The sequence below is a fragment of the Eschrichtius robustus genome, chromosome 5 (assembly GCF_028021215.1).
Source record: "Eschrichtius robustus isolate mEscRob2 chromosome 5, mEscRob2.pri, whole genome shotgun sequence".
Lineage (NCBI taxonomy): Eukaryota > Metazoa > Chordata > Mammalia > Artiodactyla > Eschrichtiidae > Eschrichtius > Eschrichtius robustus.
In genome coordinates, this window is record NC_090828.1 from 78,450,619 (window position 1) to 78,472,474 (window position 21,856).

General features: G+C 36.6%; 2 protein-coding genes across 9 annotated transcripts in view; one reads left to right on the forward strand and one right to left on the reverse strand.

Annotated features, from left to right (window-relative positions):
• Positions 1-7,046, forward strand: part of PRPF40A (pre-mRNA processing factor 40 homolog A) — a 54,058-nt gene extending 47,012 nt beyond the window's left edge. For 4 of the 8 annotated variants that reach the window (XM_068545102.1, XM_068545104.1, XM_068545106.1 and 1 more), the window contains 10 exons: positions 497-611; positions 768-871; positions 1,004-1,120; positions 1,438-1,575; positions 1,787-1,882; positions 4,116-4,202; positions 4,289-4,385; positions 4,469-4,530; positions 5,172-5,303; positions 6,680-7,046. In XM_068545102.1, coding sequence (XP_068401203.1) covers positions 497-611; positions 768-871; positions 1,004-1,120; positions 1,438-1,575; positions 1,787-1,882; positions 4,116-4,202; positions 4,289-4,385; positions 4,469-4,530; positions 5,172-5,303; positions 6,680-6,772 — 1,041 coding nt within the window. In that variant the 3' untranslated portion in view covers positions 6,773-7,046. The remainder of the gene's footprint in view (positions 1-496; positions 612-767; positions 872-1,003; positions 1,121-1,437; positions 1,576-1,786; positions 1,883-4,115; positions 4,203-4,288; positions 4,386-4,468; positions 4,531-5,171; positions 5,304-6,679) is intronic. The other 4 variants (XM_068545103.1, XM_068545105.1, XM_068545107.1 and 1 more) reach the window with 1 other exon arrangement.
• Positions 7,047-13,747: 6,701 nt separating this feature from the next.
• The window catches only part of FMNL2 (formin like 2), a 311,812-nt gene continuing 303,703 nt past the window's right edge, over positions 13,748-21,856 (reverse strand). The window contains 3 exon segments of the mRNA XM_068545113.1: positions 13,748-15,841; positions 17,792-17,838; positions 21,388-21,511. Of these exon segments, the coding sequence (XP_068401214.1) occupies positions 15,803-15,841; positions 17,792-17,838; positions 21,388-21,511 (210 nt within the window). The 3' untranslated portion in view covers positions 13,748-15,802.

Below are 21,856 nucleotides of genomic sequence, written 5' to 3' on the forward strand. Positions count from 1 at the left end.
GTATGTTGCTTTAGTAAAATTATATATCTTCCTCTTAGAAAAGAAAATTAAATTAAAAAATCCTTCAGAACACATTAGGCGTTATGTTTAAAAACAAAAAGTATATTTTGCAGTAAATGTGCATGCACATTCTTTAGCCTCATCATTTGCGATAACATCCAGTGTTTTGACTTTATTTGTATATGTTATTTGCAAACTGGAAATGATGATCTATCTTAAGGGACAGTAAACTGAAGCCTGGAAAGGTAATGTAGCTTTTCAACAGTCCTTTTCTCTGAAGTCCAAAATAATTTTTTGCCTAAAAGCTGATTTTATTTTCATCAAAGAGCAAATATGCTTTGCACCTAAACATGTTTGTGATAACATTGGTAGAAGAGTTTTAAATATAGCTGTTTTTAACATGTATTTTCATTCATGTTATACCAGTATTTCCAAAGTCCTTAAAGATGGCTTTTCAATATATAATGGGTTCGTTGTTGTTGTCCCCTTCCCCCAGATATTTTTAGATGAACTGCATGAACATGGACAACTGCATTCTATGTCATCTTGGATGGAATTGTATCCAACAATTAGTTCCGACATTAGATTCACTAATATGCTTGGTCAGCCGGGTGAGATTCTTCTCTTTCCTAATTTGTAGTTATGATAGTTGGAATGGGCCAGAGGGAAAGGAGGTTGTGTTGGGGCATGGGGGGTGCTTTCTTTTGTTTTATAAACAAAAAAGTAATTGCAGCTCTTTGATTAGAGCTAGCTTTTGACTTCTTTAGTTTTTTCATTAGGATCAACTGCACTTGACCTTTTCAAGTTTTATGTTGAGGATCTTAAAGCACGTTATCATGATGAGAAGAAGATAATAAAAGACATTCTAAAGGTAAATAGTATATACTTGCTATTATTAACTAGGATACTTGCTATTAACTGTTAATCCGTGCCATATATTTTAAAGGGATACTGTGTTCCTTTGATTAGTGTTATTAATATTAACAAGATTTCTGTTTTTTAGGATAAAGGATTTGTAGTTGAAGTAAATACTACTTTTGAAGACTTTGTGGCAATAATCAGTTCGACTAAAAGATCAACCACATTAGATGCAGGAAATATTAAGTTGGCTTTCAATAGTGTAAGTTATCATATTTACTGTTATGAACAACTAATTAATAGTATAGTTTTTAATATATTTGGCCAAAAATACTTAAGTTGTATGTAAGCTACTGAAATAAGGGAATAGGAATAGTATTTTACAGAGTAGTGGACACTTTTCCAGGGTAAGGTAACAGAATATAATGTACTTAGATGATGGCTGATGGTAAGCTTCCTTTCCTAAAAATAATTGGCTCTCTAACTTATAGATGATAGAATACTTAAATTAATTATAATGAATTATTTCAGTTAACACAGATTATACTATTATAACTGATTAAATATGTTTTCTAAAAGTTACTAGAAAAGGCAGAAGCCCGTGAACGTGAAAGAGAAAAAGAGGAGGCTCGGAAGATGAAACGAAAAGAATCTGCATTTAAGAGTATGTTGAAACAAGCTACTCCTCCAATAGAATTGGATGCTGTCTGGGAAGATGTATGTATACTTGTAAATTTTTTCCTTTACAACTGAAGATAAAAATTTTTTATTTCTTTCTCATAGTCACAGAGATAACTAGAGGAAAGGAAATAAACACTTTGAGGGGGCTGGGCTGTCACAGTTTTCGCTTGCTGCTATGATTCCTTTTAGTCATATTGGTATACTTTTCTCAGTATTCATATATTTATTCCATATCTGAATTTTTCAGATCCGGGAGAGATTTGTAAAAGAGCCAGCATTTGAGGATATAACTCTAGAGTCTGAAAGAAAACGAATATTTAAAGATTTTATGCATGTGCTTGAGGTAATTTTAGTTTTATCATAAGTGGCTGAAATATTACAAAATATATAAAAATTTTTTAAAAATTGAAGAACTTAGAATGATCAAAGTATGTTTCTTAAATTACACTTTTAAGTAATTTATACAAATGTACTTACTACCTGGGATGATTAGGGAATGGTTTACTCTATAGAAACTGCTTTTAAGTGAAACAAACTAAGCTTGCGTGGGAATTTAAAGATCTGTTTAGTGGACACTTTTCATATTTGTTTCATACTTATACAGTGGTACAGAAATTCATCAATTTAGCAGTCAAATGGGGTGACTTAGTAAACCTAAAAAGAAATTAGAAACAGAAAACAGCTTTTAAGCACATTTCAAATATTATACTACATTAGATATGTTGGAAGCTCAGAGATGTTCTGAAAAATAATGGAATAAGGTAGTAAGTTTTTGTTAAAATAATAAGTAATGATAAAATTGCAGGTTATTCCACTAGCTGAGTTAAGGGTATTTTGATGAAGATTTCAGATGGGCACTTGTAGATAGTAAATACGCTAAATTGACCAATAATTTTTGAATAATATTATTTGCTGCCTATATGGGCCAGGCACTGTTCTAATTGTTTTACAGATATTACATATATGAGCTTAATCCTCATAACAACCCTATGAAGTTACAGATGAGCAAACTGAGGCAAAGAGAAAAAGTAATTTGCATGGAAGGGATTCCAACATAGGCTTTTGATTCCAGGGCCAATGCTTGTAACAAATATGCTGTGCTATTAGTAATAGACAAACCAATACTTTACAGCAAGCCGACATTAGCACATACTTAATATTATAGTGCTGCCCATGGTCATTGGGCATAGCAGGTCACTTAATTGACTGTTGACTGTTGCATTGGATTTATTGTTCTTGTTGAATATCATTGTTGACAACAGTTTGCTCTGTTAACATGTCCCACATGTACCATATATTGTTTCCCAGCTGACTCTAGATCTAGTGCTGTTGGCCTATAGATCTTTTCTACTCAAAGTGTGTTTCAGACCAGCAGCATCTGTATTACCTGGAAACTTGTTAGAAATACAGAACCTCAGGCCCAATCGGCAGAAATCCTGTATCAGAATTACCATTTTAACAAGATTCTCGAGCACTAGAATGTACATTTAACTTTGAGAAGCTCTGCTCTAGGTAGTTTCTTAACATTTTCCCCCAATTCAGCAATCTCCAACAAGATTCTTTCATGATCTGTGCTGGGGGGTATTAGTGGTGAGGTCATAAATGGAGCAAATGATGGCAGCATAGGGAAGAGCTGAACATATCAGAATAGGATTTGGACCCCAATAATGTGGGCCTTGAAGTAGAAAAGGGAGAAGAGTTAACATTCAGTGACATAAAAAAAGAATGAGGACTGCCCTGGCGGTCCAGTGGTTAAGGCTCTGCGCTTCCACTGCAGGGGGCGCCAGTTTGATCTTTGGTCAGGGAAAAATCAATCTGTCAATCGAGAGAGAGAGAGAGAGAGAGAAAGAGTCCCTGAACCAGATTTTCTGTTTCCACTTACTTGTAAACTGAAGCAGAATTTATTTTCAAAGGCTTAGATATGTTTGGGGGCAAGGAGTTTTTACTGCAGCATTTCCCCTTCCCTACTAGCCTGATAATTATTTTAGTGAAAGAGTTAAAATCCACAGAGACAACATTTCCTTTTCTGATTTCATGTGTAGTTAGATTGCCTTTGGATATCTTAAGCTTGGTTAGGAAGGGAATGCTCCTTGGGTGAAAAGAGCTGATTTTGCATTTAATTTCTGAGACCAACCTCCTTTATGGATGATTCTGAGGTAGTTCTTTATTTCAGCGCTGAGCCACGTTCATCAGAAAAGCCATGTATGAATATAATTATATTTTGTTGTTTTTGAAAGTAGTGTAACTATTCTGCAGACTATACCTTTATGGAGGGTATCAATTGTCCCTACTGTACCCACACCATTCTCATTGCTTAAAAAAAGTATTTTATTAATACTTTTAAACATTGTGTTTAGATGTCCAAATGAGTGGGTACAGGATAGTTAAAATGTTCTCTTCTGTTCCTTGTTAAGTGATAGTAACTCTTTGCACCATTTCAAGGGGGGAGTACATCCTAAATATGCAAAATGAATGCAGTTTTACTCTAAGAACCTATTTGTAAAGCTTTTAAAAATTCTCCATGATCTACTGTCTAAAGTGTGAACTTCTGAAATTTTTTTCTTTTGCCCCTGTAGCATGAATGTCAACATCATCATTCAAAGAATAAGAAACACTCTAAGAAATCTAAAAAACACCACAGGAAACGCTCCCGCTCTCGATCAGTAAGGAAGTTTATTAAAAATGGTACCATAAGTGTACTGAAATATTTGTTAGCATCTTTATGAATGAAATTATTTGTATTGTGTAGGGGTCAGATTCAGATGATGATGACAGCCATTCAAAGAAAAAAAGACAGCGATCAGAGTCTCGTTCTGCTTCAGAACATTCTTCTAGTGCTGAATCTGGTAAACATATCTTTTAACTTGATTAAAATCATTGACACTTGGATGTCCTCAAATTCTGACACTTTTCTTTTTGTGCTGCTTAGAGAGAAGTTATAAGAAATCAAAAAAACATAAGAAGAAAAGCAAGAAGAGAAGACATAAATCTGTAAGCAAACTCTTAATTTTTACACTGTACCTAGACTTTTGCCCTTCACTTTCTTAGTGGCAGTAGAAATTTCTGTCTAGTCCGATGCAGTCAACAGAGTTTAGGTGTGTACCTAAACTCAAGAATTTCATAGTTGTTGTTCACCTTAATCTTTCATTAAAATCTTTTGGTGAACTTAGAAAAAAAAATAACACAGTGTTAAGACTCCCACTCTAGTTTTTTATAGTAATCTTAGAGAAAGACCCAAGAGTGTGTGTTTGTATATATATATATTGAGCTGTTGTTGAGAACCACAAGTTTAAATGTTTAAACTTTTTCCTCTACCCTCAGCTCTTAATCTTAGGTACACATCAAGATACACCTAATCTTAGTGATGAAGGCACACTTAATTTAGTGACGCTCTTTTAGTGGTATTTTACCCTATCAGAATGTCATCTTTCCCATAGGAAAGACCAACTTCATCTCATGAATCTTGGGAATGTTTTAGAGTCCTTGAGGTTATCGATTCACATTCCACCACTCTAGGAACACATACATACTCTGTTATATGTGGGTATTCTTAAATAGTACCTATGTAGGGACTTTTTTCTAATGGAATGGTTTCTTTATCAAAATGCTGACATTGTTTTTTATTTACACAGGACTCTCCAGAGTCAGATGCTGAACGGGAGAAGGATAAAAAAGAAAAAGACCGGGAAAGCGAAAAAGACAGAACTAGACAAAGATCAGAGTCAAAACACAAATCACCTAAGAAAAAGACTGGAAAGGATTCTGTAAGTATTTAGAATTCTTTCACCTCTGCATTTTCAAAGTACAAAAATGTCAGCTACTTTTCACACACAGTTTTCTAACGTATGTTATGTGATCATGAATGACCCAATTTAAGCATCCTAAATTTTATATTCCTTAAAAAAATAACATGGCATTCTGTAACAGTTGTTTAACCCACTAAGAAAGGATATATTCTTCTGCTTTGTACATTCTCACAAAGAAATACCAATGGACATTGTCTACCTAATTTAAGGATATAAACTTTAAGAGATTCAAATCAGGTTTTCCCTCCACCATGTCCACAGTTGTCATTGTTACTAAATCCAGTTTCAAAAGGTAGCTTTCCAGCAGCTTTTAATCATTGGGAGGGAAGAGATGAGGGCAAGTAGATAGGAGACTGTAAGCCAAATCTAATGTTTTATTATCAAATTACATAATTAGTCTTCAGTTTCCCCTGTATGTGTGTTTGTGTATGTATGCCAGAGCACAATAACACAAGCCTTCTTCACCTTGCCGTTCGTTCCACAAATGTTGTGGGCTTAGCAAGTATAATGCCTCTGAGTTACCAGTTGAGAGTTTAAATTGTGTAGATAAGCCCTGGTCTCCCTCTGGATATTCTCATTCAGTGGGAATAGGGTGGAGGGTTTTTTTTTTTTGTTCTTGTTTTGTTTTTAAAGCTGCACTGGTGAGTCTGATGCACATCCTTGGTGAGGAATGATTATTTCCTCTATACTTACTTAGCAACTTAATAGTTTCTTCTTCACAGTAGGTTAAATGAAATCCCTGCAGGGGGAAGGAAGATAGGTGAAAAATCTACTTTTGAAAAGTTGCTTCTCACAGTTGTTTTGGTTTTTTTGTTTGTTTGTTTTAAATTTTTTCCAGCCAAACTATTGTCCTCATAAATCTGGAATGTTTGTTTATCTGGGCACAATAGTATGCTTAAAGCATAATACTTTCCTGTAATATAAAACACTTATAGGACAACCTAGAATCGGAAAAAATAGCAAGGAATATAATACTTAGGAAATGAACGCCCAGCTTCCATTAAATGGAAACAAGATGTTTCATATTCAGTTGTATAAGAGGAAGAAAAACTGGTACGTACTATTCCCCCGATCTACATATTAATGTAAACTGAAAGTAAACACCATATAAAAGTCTCATTCTAAGTTAAGTGTCTCCCCTAATGTAACCAAGGAGTACTTAGTTAACAACCCATTGGTAGGCTTTTAGGAAAGAGATCAGTTTTCATACCCTATGATGCATTTGTTTTTGTGGAAGAGAATCCACATAGATGTGGATTCTTTTTTCAAAGGTTCATTACTACTTAACCTTTTGAGTACTGACACAAATATAATTGTATTCGTTGTCTTTTCAGGGTAATTGGGATACTTCTGGCAGTGAACTGAGTGAAGGGGAATTGGAAAAGCGTAGAAGGACCCTTTTGGAGCAACTGGATGATGATCAATAAATTATACCAAATATGTTTACAGTATGATTTAAAGTCTAATTCAGACCAGGGATTCTATTTTAAGTTCAATTGAAATAACACTGGGTTTTAATTATATCACAGAAAAAAAGTGCATTTAAGTATTGTTATTGTGGACTTTATAAAAAGCAAAGGAAATTGAAAATAACTTTTGATTCTGTATCAAGAATCATATTTTCATACAGTCGTAACTGTCTTTCTGTGACCCTTTCATAGGGCACTGCAGAATGGATTAAAGGTGGCAATTTACTGATAACTGCAGGTGTCTCTACTTTGTTCTAAAGTCTAAGTCATGAGGTGATTGATTTGATTTACTTTATAGAAGTTGGATTTTGAAGATATATTGAAAATTTTTTGATATCTAGTAGTACAAAAAAAGCACCAGCAACTGATAAAACTGCTTTTTTGTGCACTATCCAACTGGTTGAAGCCGATGTGATCTTTTAAGGTGAACTCAGACATAGGTGTTCTTAATGGAAACCTGGTAGACCCTTAACTAAACTATAGTGGTGCTATTGAGCACTACTATAATAAAGCCACCATTATTTTTTATGAAACATCTAAATACATTTTAAAAAGGCTATTGTGAGGGCATTATTTTGAAGTGATGTTTAAAAAGTTAACATCAAATCAAATTGTAAATTAGCTTAAATATATTGCCTTAAGGACCTACTAAAGAATGTGCCACCAAACTTTAAGTGATGGTTGCAATATCCTTGTCTAAAACAAATCAATGTTGACTTAAACGATTTCTTTAACAGTTGTCTTTTTTTTTTTTTTTTTTAAATCCGATCTTTCTCTTACTTTTTTTCATTGAGGAAGTCTTTTACCTTCCCTCCTCACTGAGAAGTACTGACTTCGTGGTACACATTCTAAAGCATTTCTGATTTGAATATTTTTGTACATTTTTATCAATTATTAAATCTTCTCTTCTAGTGTGTACTAGTATTTATTTCTACTTAAACTGCTCAGCTCTAAAAAATTGTATGATCCTTTAAGGGTTAAGATACTAAAATCCCTGAAATTTTGCTTTATCTAACCCACATAGCTAAGTTACTTTCCTTTTTTAATATTTAAGAATATTATAAATCAGTGCATTTGAGACCCCTGTATCTGTTTTTGATCTATGAATTTCCTACAGAATACTCTAAGAAAGGCAATGGTTTGAAGTTTAGAATACTCTTTACATGCTAACTTTTGAAGGTTGGTAATGTAATTTATACTATTTTCCTTCAGTGCAGGAGATTTTTTTAAGTAAATAAGTAAATTATCTTAGGTATTTTTTTATTTTGGACACTTTGGGCAATCCTATTTCAGGTTGGGATTCAGAAGAACAAAAAGTTTATTTTATTTTTCCTTCACCATCCTAATTTGAAAGTGGGACTGACCAGGATGACTCTTTTTCCATCCCTGCCTCCTTTGTTTCAATTAAATCTAGCATCCACTATTGAAAGGCTCAAGGCAGGTTGGTGGGGGGGGCGGGGAGGGGGTCCTGAACTTTTCTCGCTGCCAGGTCATTTTTCTCCTGTGAAATATGACTGATATGACTTTGTAGAAAGTGAGAATGACTATCTTTAGAAAATGTGAAGTAACCAATTGCTTGCTTGAGGTTAGTCTCCTATTGTATATTAGAACCAAAATATATAACAACTTTGGCAACAGGGAAGTTGCCTAGACTTAATTTTCAGAGGTCCCTTTGTAATGCTAGTTAATATTGCTAATCATGTCAGACACTTGACACGGAAGTCAGAGTAAAATATGCATATGATATTGGCAGAAATACTAGTGATGTTTCACAAGAGAATGTAGAATCTTTTAATTACTTCCATGAATGATGATTTTTTTTAAAGTACAACTTTAAAGTTTTGATTTTTCTATTTAAATAAAAAGCTATTGATGCGGTTTAGCATGTCCTCAAACTAGATTTCTTATTTCTTATAGAGATACTGTCTTATCACAACCTTAGATCCCTACAAGACAATACAAATTCGTTTCCGTATAGTTAACCCATGAAAACTATCTGACCTAAAAGCGAAACTGATAAACAAATTGTAATGCAAAATACAACATCCTTGTTATAAAACAAGTAATTGAAGTGACTATACTCCTTTATTGATGCCATCAAATGATGCTTAGTTGCCAGAAAGATACTATGGCCTGAAGGTACAGGCAATGGGAAGATTTTTTTTAAAACAAAGAGTTGTGTGTGAATATTTTTAATCCATTTGATTAGGTTTCTAAATCTTCAGTCTGATAAAAGTTGAAATGTCTTGGAATATTGGTTCAAGTTGAACAGATATGTTCAAAATGTGTTCAAACAGGAAAGCGTTGTTTATATTCAGATAAGGGGAATTTCTGCTTTTCAGTTAAGCCTCAGACTTTTAGGTAAATGTTAAGGGCTTATCTTCCCTCACTATCAATCATTAATGTTAATGAACTCTTGGATTAAATTCACTAATACATTTAATAATATCATGCTTAATAGTCAAAATCCAGAGCCTCAAATATTTGATGTTTTTATTCCTCCCAGTACATAATTCCTATGTGGGAAAATTGAATTTGTATGAAAAGTTAATGAAGTATAAAGAATTCTTTGCACCTTTCCCAACTGTATTTAAACAACATAATACTTCTGAATAAAAGCAAATGGTCCCAACATTTTTTTTTAACACAGTGACGGCATTTCATTATCATTACCCAAAGGAGCTTCAGCATATAGATTATTCATGGTTTTCAACAATAAAAATACTTTTTATGCCTCCCAGTAAATTTGAAAATGATCAAAGTATCACAGCTATTTCATCTCTTAATTTTTGCTAATTGGGCCCCATATTATACAGCTATAAAATGAAAGGGATTGGCCTAGAGTAAAGCAATCTTAATTCACAGGGTTACGACTGTAAAACTTCTTGAAATATCTGTGTAGATTTTTCTGGAAGGATGGTCCATAGTTTTCATTCAGTTACCAAAGGGCCTGCATCTTGTGTTAAGAAGCATTTGCCTAGATGATCCTGGTTTTCTTCGCATGTTAATGGTCAACTGAGTGCTGACTAGGCAGCCACTTTTATTTTTGCATCCAGAAAGGGGTAGCTTCTTTATATAAAGATTTTCATTTAAAACTTGGATACTATTTAAGAGAGAGCTGTTTCTAATCAGAGAGTACCCAGGGAAGAGTAATGAATGCTTTTTTTAAGAGTTTATAGGGTATTTAAGTATATTATGTAATTTAAATGTAAATTACAAAGCCAAAGAACTAAATAAGCATTTCTGAAAGCAAAATGAGGCAAAGGACGTTAATTCCTTATACCTTAAGTCAGACTTTTTCTCTTCCCTTGGGGATTTCTCTCTCTCAATACTAGGTAGAATTTTCTTTTACATTTTCTAGGACTCATTTTACATAAAGGAAAAGCAAAATAACGTCCTGAGTAATTTTCATGGAACTGTGTTCTAAATCTCATGCTATGGTTCTAGTAATGGCATATAGCAGTCTAATAATTCTTACCTTCCTTATTAATTTCTTACCTTGCTCTTAAGTTTTTCAATTGTTTTGATGTAAATGATGGTCAGATTCCTTGGGGGCACAGATTTCTGTTTCACTCACTGTTTTATCCTGTGAGTTAGAACAGTGCCTGGTACATACATAGTAGGCATTTACTGAGTGAATGTAAAATCTTAGTTGACAGATGTACTCATCCAGCATCCATGGTACTCGTCATCTGTTAAAGGGCTTGAAAAAGCATCGTTGCAATAAACCATACTAAACCCCAAACTAATTGAAGTACACTGAACATAAGTTCTAGTGACTGTACCTCAATCTTAACTGTTACTTCAGAAATGTCCAAAAGCTTGTTACGTGAAAACATAAAACTTTCATGTGGTTTTTGAGTAGGAAAGGCAATCCCTTGTGATGATTTGAAACATACCTTCTTTCATATCATATTCATACTACTATTAACATAGTAGTAGTTTCAAAGTAATAACTTTTGAGGAACTAACATTTAGCTAGATAAGAGTTGATCTAAAGGCCCTAATGGACAAAAAAACCAAAATTCCTATTTAAGTTCTGAGAACTAATCATTTCAGGCTATTTTTGACAAAGGGGTGAATAATGGTGACAGGGCATGCACTTCAATGCTCTCGGAGCTAACTTAAAGGTGAGGTGAGAAGTGAGCAGATTTTGCTCCAGTTACCCACACACTCCCCCCTTGCCCTCCAAATGTTACTTGGTTTCTCTCTACCCGGCTTAAGTTCCTTAACTGCAGATTTTCTGTGCTTTTTGAACTTGCTATATAAAAACTGCTCTTAGGATTCAATATGATCTCGTTCAAGGCCACCTCATTGTTAGTGACTGGTAATTGACTATTAATTTGATGGTAATTTGTGCTAGGTTTGAAGGTTAATGTTTGCATTTCACGGGAACTGGCTAACCTCGCTCCAGTTTTCATTCAGACTATGAAAGTGGCTGCCTAATCTCACATCAGATTCAAACTAAGCCATTTCTTGATGCCCTTCTTTCATGCTGTTCTTTGGAGGTATCTGAATGTGGTATTTAGAAATATCTTTTTTTTTTTTGGTCCTGCCTGCAAACTTTTTTGGTAGGTGTTGATCTCTTGCCTACCTCTGCAACTAAACTGAAGACTTGTTCTGAAAGGTGAGTAACAGGGGGAACAAGGTTTCTACTTTGTGTTTGTAATTACCAGATTTTCTCTTATGTTCATATATTGTTCTGATGTAAAGAACATCAATTACATAAAAATAGACCTTTTGTAAATAAATATAATTTATTAGAAAAAAATGGCATCTCTTACTAAGTTGGATTTGTGTCAGCTTTTTCCTTTAAGCACTGTCATATGCAGCAGTTCTGTGCTGTAAGATGATAGATGCCCACATTCTGTTTTCTCAGTGTAATATTTGCTTTTCTCTATAAAAAGATCAAAAAAAAGTTTGTCAACCTTCGTTCGCACATTTGTTTCTTCAAGTTATTTTCTTAGGAATAGATGGGGTATTTTAGAAAAAATGGAAGATTAATCCTTTGGTATGAAGTGGGCTGATAGTATATTCACCTGTGCACACATTTCTGATAAAAACAACTATATTAGGGCTAAGAATTTCATTATCAAATTTAAAATTAGTAGATGTGAATTATAAAGCTAATATTATGAAAGTATTACAGTGTAAAATTACGTAATTCTACAAAATCCAATATGTTGAACTAACGAAGTCAGTGATGGATATCAAGTTCCATCATCTACTGAGCATTGTTGAGTCAGCAGGGTCGCCGGACATTCATTGCAGTGACTTTTAGTGGGTTAAGATTTATATTTTTAGTCACAAAGACTGGGAGAGGGAAACAAATGGGCTTAACTCTGAATCATTAGGAAATATCTTTTAAAATGGGTGCTGGGAATTCCCTGGCTGTCCAGTGGTTAGGACTCCATGCTTTTCACTGCAGGGGGCCTGGGTTCATAAAACAATCCCTTGTCGGGGAACTAAGATCCCATGAGCCGCACGACGCAACCAAAAAAAGGCAGGGGGTGCTACTGATAAAAGATGTCCAAACCCAACCATATCCACTTCGTTTGACCTTCTTTCTGTAGTTTGGGTTTGAAACATTCTGAATTTGTAGCATATTAAAGATCTTACTTCCTTTACCATGAGGCACTTCTCCTGATACAAAGGAAACAATTTTTGCAGTCTTACTAACTTTTTTCCCTTCTTATAAAATAAAGCTTCAACTATAAGTCTACCTTGGGGATATCACAATAAAGCGAATCACTCAAAATGTTTGGTTTTCTTGTGCATAAAAGTTATGTTTACACTGTACTGTAGTCTATAGTCTATTACACATGTACAATAGCATTATGTCTAAAAAACAATTACATGCCTTAATTAAGGAATAATTTATTGCTTAAAAATGCTAACCATCATCTGATAACACAGGGTTGCCACAAACCTTCAATTTATTAAAAAAAAAAAATTATCTGCGGGCTTCCCTGGTGGCGCAGTGGTTGAGAGTCTGCCTGCCAATGCAGGGGACACGGGTTCGAGCCCTGGTCTGGGAAGATCCCACATGCCGCAGAGCAACTGGGCCCGTGAGCCACAATTGCTGAGCCTGCGCGTCTGGAGCCTGTGCTCCGCAACGAGAGAGGCCACGACAGTGAGAGGTCCGCGCACCGCGATGAAGAGTGGCCCCCGCTCGCCGCAACTGGAGAGAGCCCTGGCACAGAAGCGGAGACCCAACACAGCCAAAAATAAATAAATAAAAAAAATTATCTGCAAACGCCATAAAACAAGGTATGCCTGTACATTGTGTAACTGTGGTGCAGTGGAAAGAGCACTGAATTGGGAACAAAGACCTAATGCAACAAATTCCTTAAAAGACTGATTTACACCCCTCTAAATAAGTTGTTTTTAACCACTTGGACAGTTTCCTAAAATAAATTACAAATTTCTCTGCTTCCCTAAAAAAATAATATACTAAGAAGAATATACTAAACTTTTCTGATAACTTGGAGTTATTACAAATACCAATATGTGTTTGCAGTGGATCACACGGCTTGTATTTACCTTGCCAACCAATGTGGTCAGATGCTTGGTACTTCTGTGCAGTCCACGTGTAGCCTGTGTATATGCAACATCCTCATTACAACAAATGTGGAGAGACGCAATATCTCACCAAAAAAGAGTGCTATTTCTCTGGAAGTAATAAATTCATAACTAGGATTTTGGAGATACTAAATCTCAACACTAAAATACTCAATACTATCAATAAAATCTATTTGGTTCCTACGTTCCATACAGCAAGTGATCCAGAGTTTGTAGAGGGAGGGGTTTTCTTAAAATTTACCAAGTATATTTAGATTATGAATTCAAGCAGCAAGACATACCTGTTTGTTTCTAGAAGATAAGAGTGTACATAAGACCCCCTAAAATATAACATTGAAAGACTGCAGCATATTACAGGATAGTAGTGTAAATAGTTTATTTGCTCATATGCCATGAAAAGACCAGAAAAGTAACATGAACTGCTTTTATAAAACATTTCTAATATTGCTAAGAAGCAGGCCCATTAACAGACAAACAGAAAAGAGCATGCCAACATTATTGTCTATTTGTAGATTAATAAATAGGCAATTATTTTAACATATGTTCATCAGTATTGAACTTTGGAAAATAGCTGCTTTGTGGTGAAGGACCACCTAATTTGTGTTATATCTTACGGTCAAATTGCTTTTTTCATCAAAATGAATGTTGAGTCAGACAAAATCTTGGCATGTTCTTTTTTAACGTACACATTATGAAAATGTGCTAGCAGGTGGCAGTTTAAAGTAACCTTTCTGTAAATATGCTAAAGTGAAAATGTAGTAACTGATCCCTAAACTGTCCTTGTAGTTAAATATATATTAAAAAAAAAAAAAAAACCTATAAGTTAAAATAACATTCAGATTGTATAGCATAGGCTGATGCATTTTTAAACAATATTTACAATATTACCCAGAGGCTTAGGTGGGAATTAAAGAGAAGTGTAAAAACCATAAAAAACTGCACCAATCTTATAGCAAAATATCTGTACATTTAAAAAGAGATATATAACTACACATTATCCAAGGGAAATGGGACCTTCACCAGAGTTCACATAAGCACAACAAAATAAGAAATTCAGTGGTTAAATACTATACAATAAACTTTACAATTAATATATTGATGTCATGTACCAAAAGGTAAGCCAGAAGCAGAATGTATATTATGAAAAGTACAAGTTAGCTTCAGTCCAGTTTTTGACTTTGTAATGGATCAAGTGCCCTGCCAGAGAGGAAGGAAAAATAGCAGTGGCTTTGTTGGCCATTTAGTCCCATTTCATATCACTTAAACTTAATCCTGATGTATTTCAGAAATTTAATTGCAATTCCCCATAAAGTAATCTTGGAAATGCAAGCATTTTTAGCTTTGATATATGATGCCAAATATATCTTCTCCAGTCTACAAAAAGAAGGGGGGGTGGGGGGGAAAAAACCCTGCGATTGTCAGGATAATAAGGCCAGGATTCTAACACTATGCTAGCAGAAGTAATCTTGAATGCTTGTTGATAGAGCTAGTGAACCTCTCCCTGGCTAGCAAGGCACTGATTTCTATTCTCAGGATTGACCCAAAATGGTCCTCAGAAATCCTAATACTGATTACTGAGATGTTAATTTTAGTGCTAATAAACATTTGCATTATTTTTTAAAAGCTGCCTCTAGCTGAAGAACACAGTACTGCAAATAAAGTCTTATACAACATCTGTGTGCCATCATATCGTCGCGTTCATACCAATGAATGTCTCTCATAGGGCATCGCACCCCAGCACAGAAGCAGAATGTGAAACAAGAGTTGACTGATTCTGTGCCACTGCAATTACATCATGTTTGTACTTTGCTGGGGCTTGGTTATGGACAGAAGGAGTTTATCGTGTGACTTTTTCCTTCTTCCACGTTGTAAGCCCTTAAAAATACCAAGTTGATGGGTATGGCTGAAACACAAAATTAACTCCTTAAAAGACATCTCAGCGAAGGAAGCCCACAGCAGATGCATCCATGTTATTTACAACTTATCAGGAAACCAGGGTGGGCCATCATGGGACAATCACAATGGCAGGTAATGAATGTAATATGAAATTTACATTTTGGTTAAAAATTGAATAACACACTGGTGTAAAAAGATACCTAATCAAATCAAATCCTATTGCTTTGATTAATCTGAGCAGGTACTTCCACTTTTAGGCACTTGTTAACAAAGGTTGAAAGGAGAGCCCATCATTTTTAAATTCCTATGTGTTTGCTAAATCTGAGCCCTTAGAATATTTTCATCTATGTTCAAGGCTGCAGTTAAATGATAGCACATAAAGTTCACATGGTCAGTTTCATTCACACACACCCTCTATTCATACAGGCAGGTCTCAGGTTCACATGGTTATTTCGGCACCATTAACAGAACGCAAGTTCTGATCATCAAAGCGCCGCCTGACACTTCTCCTCACCGCATCGGCTCGTCTGTATGGTTGGTTTCTAAGATCTGTGAAGAGGAGAGTACCAATAAGAGAAGTGCAACCTTTAATATCATGTTTCTAAGCAAGACAAAGGCCAGCTGGCAGCCAATCAAAGCAGCTTGTGTAGAAGAGTCAGCTAATGGGCCCTTCAAACTCATTGAGAATCTGAGCCAAAAACATGTACTTTGCCCTCAATATTTACAGTCAAACAAAACAGCATGTAATACTGGTGTGATTCTGGGCTCTTTTAGAAAACTATATGAGAGACTGCTTCTGTCACTGGCCAGAGAGAGTCTAGCTGAAGTCTTATTTTGAAATGTTTCTTCCATTGGAAATGGCTATTGCTTAGTAGTTATTTTTCTTTCCGGAAACCTGAATACCAACAACAACTGCAATAAATTTTAAACTGCAAAACTAATAAAACAAACAAACAAAAATAAACTAATAAAACAGACTGCCCTGTCCTGTCTTATCTGAAATTTTTATCAAGGAAGGAACTTATGCATAGTTTGCAGACACAGCTTCCATTATTTTTATTCCATTAAAATTAGCTGAAGTCAGATTTTTATTTTGCGAATTAGAAACATAATACTCAACCACTGAATAAAAGTAATCACTAAATCAAAATAACACTCCATTCCTGAACATTCTTTGCTGCCACCCAAGATTTTTTGTTTTTCATTAGAGGGGCAAGGTGGTATGGGCCCTCCGGATTCTCCAATTTGTACTGCCAATGAACAGCAGGATGCCTAACTGACGACAACAACAAAATGCCTTGTTGAATGAATGAATCAACCACTGCACATCAGTTCAAGCAGGCATTGTTCTAGAGGGATGAAGTGAGATGAACAGGATGAATTTTAGTATATGTAAGCACTCTTAGTGTGAAAGCATGCTTTCTTGATGAATAAGGTAGGTAGCCTAGCCAGCAGGTAGCCTCCATTTAATGGAGTCAGGACATGGTGAAAAGAAAAATAAAGCAGGCTTCATACTTCTTCCCCTTGTTTTGTTTAATTAGTTTGTATTTCCCTTTCATTAACTTAGTATTGTTGATCTCTGTTTAGAAACAGTCTTACCTTTAGAAAGGGAAACACAAATAACAGAATTAAAACAGATTTAATCTTTTTAATCCCTTCACCTACTCAGATTGAAAATGGATGGGCCATACCTGGTCCACAGAATGTTTGGCCCCCGACTTAAATTTTTAAATACGGTTTCCTGCTATTTAAATTGGTGATTAACATAAAAGCCAAGGTTTCTGGCTTCTCTTGGAAAACTGGAGGATCTTGCAATACTGGGCCCAAATTCTAACATGGCAAAAACAAGCCAGAGCTGAGTGAGTGCTCAGTTAGGCACAGTCCCCACCAGCTCCTGACTCATTGGAATCTGTGACTCTGCCCTACTCCTAAATTCAAGCCAGGAATAGTTTTGCATGGCCTAATCCTCCTGAGCCTTTGCTTCCTTGCCCAGAGTGGTAAATGGAGGTCAGAATTCCATTTCTGGCTAGGGATATGCAGGGACCTGCAGTTCTGTGGTTCCTGAGTCCTCTGAGCAATTAGTTCTAAGAACCCTAATCCTTCTTCAAAGACTACAGATCACATTCCCTGGCCAGGACTTACTCTCAATTTCTTCAGATCAAAATGGGGTTAACTGAATAACTTGAAGGCCAAGAAGGGGTAGAGGGAAGGACAGCCTAGCACCCAAAGCAAGTATAGTCATCAGCAAATACCCGTGCCCAAGCCATCACACTTGAGAACATGGAAGCAGACCAAAAAGTCCGGGAGAGAGGCTCAGCCTCACATCATTGGAATGTGAGGTACAAAGACTTCTCCCTGGTCAGACTCTCACCAGTATTACCCTCAGCCATAGATTGAAATCATTGATCTGCATACAGAGAGAGGAGGAAGCTAAGTAAAAAGTGATGCTTGCCAGCTCTGTGTATCCTCCACCACCGGTGTGCTAGAAGAAATCCTTACCCTCGAGTGAACATTTGGAAATTTAGTGATATTATTCTTCTTTAAAGCTAAACAGAAAAAAAACAAAAACACAAAATGATGGTTAAGTAAAAATGGGATGAAAATGGAAAGCAATTCAACTTAGTGAATAACATTCCCGGGCATGTTAGCCAACAGAAGAAGAAAACAGGAGGCCATACTACAAAAGGTGTTAGAGAACACAAGGGAAGGGTGAGCATGTCTTCCCACCCAGCTCTCTGACCACCCAGATCCAAGCTGCTTTGAAGTTTGGCTCCAGAACAATAGTTCAGCAGCAAAACTGACAATAAACAGTAGCCAAGTAGATGACAGTTTCTAGCCTTGTTAATAAGTACTGGTGGGATAAGTACACTATAGAACAGGCAACAACACACCACATCCTTTGATATCTTCAGAGACACAGGAACATACATAACAAGTGCAATTCATAGAAGAGTTAACGCCACAAAATAAACATGTAACCAGTTCCATGTCAATCTCAGCATGGGAGTCAAACAATGGCTGTTTCACATACTCCAGTTAGAGTGTGTGCTTCCCTTGTCGCTATTCTAATCAACTGGGCACTACAGAGAAGTTTGTTCCTTATTTAACCATCAAGAACTAAGCCCAGGCAGTTACTTCTTGGGAAAGTTATTATTTCTGGTGCCCCCATCTTGACCAAAGAAGCAGATCCAGATATGATCTCATTACAGAAGAAATGCTCAGGGTTTGACATGGAACAGAGCCACCAGTGAAGAAGCATGAATGAGATAAGACAGTGGGAGCTCCTAAGCCTTTGTTCTCGTTTCTTGCTTTGCAGCCTTGCTCCAACATGGAATTGTTGATAGCTGAAATTTGGGCATGACACTCAGAGGGAAAAGAGGTGAGTATAAAGCTATAGATTGCCTATATCAGCTTATACAGGCTTCTAGGTCAAAAGAGCTCCCTGAGTTTAGCTTGTACCATGAGCTCCACCACACTGTGGATGATGGCTACAGACTATATAAGACAGTTAAGAGAGACCCAATTTACAGCTGTGTGTAGTTCACAGCTCCTTCTGCAAATCATTTTGCAACTTTAGAGCACCTTGTATTCCTGAGAGTTTGTATAGCAGCTCATTTTACTTTCAAAGCATGCCGAGTACAAAAAGGCTGGTTTAATATCTGTAAATCTATTCGAACACACTAAGTGCTCAATAAATGTTAGGTATAGTAATTACTGTTATTAATGACTGTCATTTTGTGTTCAAAGATATTGGCTCCAAAATCTTAAAAGCAACCTAGTTGGTCCCAATCCTGACTCTCAAAGAAGTGCTCTATTCATCGTTTTCTGAAAATTTCTATAAGTAATTGCATTAATTCAACTCGCACACACCATCACAGCCATGTGGATTCACAGATGTATTGAAAGTGCTAGTGAGTAAGCAGTTATGACTGAAATGCAAAACCATGCAGTGTGAAGACCACATAAAACACAACATGATGGAGATGGCAATTCCATGCTAGGATGTTGGGTGGCCCTGACACACAAACAGAGGGTCATTAGGGGTCAAAAAATCTGTAGCAACCTTTTAAGAGCATCAGGTGAGAAAGAGTAATAGTTTAGTAATGGTATTCCTCAGTGACAACAGGTTCGCAGAAAAATCGAGAGCCACGCTTGGCGGTGCGAGCAGTAAAGGGCACAGTCTTCAGCACTGCATCGAAAATGACAGCCAAATAAGACAAACAGAAGAGAGTAAGAAGCCAAGATCTACTGCATTAGTATACGGTTAGTGCTTTGTTAATCATACCTGGGGTAAGGGTGGCAGAGGTGAGCAGGAAGGGTGTAAGGCAATATATACCCAAGTGAGCTCATAAAGCCTAGAAGAGCTACTCAGTCTTTACTCATTCTGGGGTAGAACATGGAAAATAGTCCAAGGAGGAGAAAAAAAATCCGCTCCATAGACATATATTCATTTACCTCCTATGGCATATCAGGTCAGACAAATAGAAACTGTACATTTCACAAGCCAGGTGTCGCTAAGCTGGAGAACAGACTGAAGAAAATGGCACTCTAAGTTCTTAATGTGCCACGGCTGGATGCTTCTCTACCTACAAGTCAATCTTACCGTGGCCCTGAGGCTAAACGGTGCTGCCCAAGGAGATCTGTTCCTGCTCTTGCTCATAGCAGAGCTGCTCCCTCAATGTGGGAGAGGCAAGGAGAGAGGCTAAACAAGGAAGCTTTATCTGGGAGCCATCTGCAAGCCACTGCAGGGTGAACACAGATACGGGCAGGCACAAATGTACAGAACACGTGTGCACCCTATGTAGAGACCTATCCCACTGCTTACACTGGTTTACTCTGGGCAAGGAACTCTTTATTGACTTCCTTTTTAGGGATTTATTCACGTATTTTATTTCCTTGGGTCTGAGCTGATGAAAGAAATCTGATTTGGGCAGTTTGGGATCCCTGTTTCCAAAGCTGACTAAGCTATTAACAAGAAATGAGAAGTCAAAAGGCTAAGAGTTATATTTTTTAAAAATTAGGACAGTTGAGAAAATGTGAATAATTACTAGCTATTTGATATTAAGGAACTCTTACTTTTGGAGGTGTGTGATAATGGTCTTGTAGGTATGCTTGTTTGCTTTATTAAAGAGTCCTTATCTTTTGAAGGCATATATGGAAATATTTCCAGATGAAATTGTATGTCTTGGATTTGCTTCAAAATAATTCCAGAGGTTAGGGGGTGGGAAGTAGGTAGAAGCAGACGTGTAACAAGATTGGCCATGAGTTGAAAACTATTCATGGGTGAAGGGTACATGGGAATTCATCATACTAATCTCTATACTTTTGCGTAACATTTCCTACAAAAGAAGTTTTAAGTATCTTGGAAGCTGATAAACAGTATTCCTATGCAACAAACACGAAAGGAAAGTCATCTGCAGCCACTGCCCCAAATTATTGCCCTGATCTTTAAGAGGGAATGCAGAAACTCGGAAGAACTGGTTTGAGCAGAAAGCATTAGGCTACAACTTAATCAGACAAGAACCAATCTGGGTTAGGCAGCATTCCTAGCTGAGAGAATGACCATCCCCCAACCCTGGGCTTCTGGGCTGTTGGTCTATCCGCATGAAAGCACCAGCTCCTGATTTCCTAACATCTTCACTTACTTTGAGTGCGTAAAAAGGCTTTTAAAGAGCATGCTGGAAAAACATGTGTTGACTGTGCTTAGTACAGTATGGGTCCTGTCCATAGCAGTTATCAATCAGGCAGGTGGGTAGGAGTGGCCATGAGGGAGAAAATGGAGCATGGTGACAAATCTAAGACAATGGAACATCATTAGAAAAAGGAGCCCTGGTGAAATCTACAGGGTTCCAATGATATTGAGAAACAGAGATTTTTTCAGAGAGAGTGTTGGGGTTCTTTGACAGGCAGTATACAGGCTACTATAAATATACTTCAAATACTAGCATGGAGTTTCTCTGTAGTTCTGGATCTGAATAAAATCAACTGAAGAACTTGTAAACCCTGGACAAAAGCGGTAGCATAATCTGTAAATGGCCCAGTAACGGTGAGGCCAGTGGGATCTCCATGGGCGACAATGAGAAAATAGCCTTTACCTGTGATAATATCTTCAATGGCACCGTCTTTTCCTTCGTATACGTGTCTATTATCTTTAACTTGTCGCCTTCTTAATTCCGCAATTAATTCTTGCTGCTGCCTCTTTGATTTGTGGGAAGGAGACTGAGAAGAAAAAAGAATGGCAGAGATTAGTGGGACCAGCACCCACTGGAGGTTTGAGAAAATCCAAAATGTGTCTGAGCATTTTGTTACTAACAAGCAGCCTCAGTCCGAAGCACAAACAGCACCATCCCAAACATTCTGCTCAGCAGAGGAAAACTCAGAAAGCTTCTGGGAAGAAAAACTTTTGCACTAAAGAACGCACAAAACTGGCAGCAATGGGAAGGCTGGACACTATGGCAACAAGAGGCAGCTAGTAATAACCAGTGACTTGTTAACCTTTGGTCCAGAGGATCATGAGGAAGAATTCTTCGACCTGCCAGCCTTCGTGGTCTTCACCTATGTTGT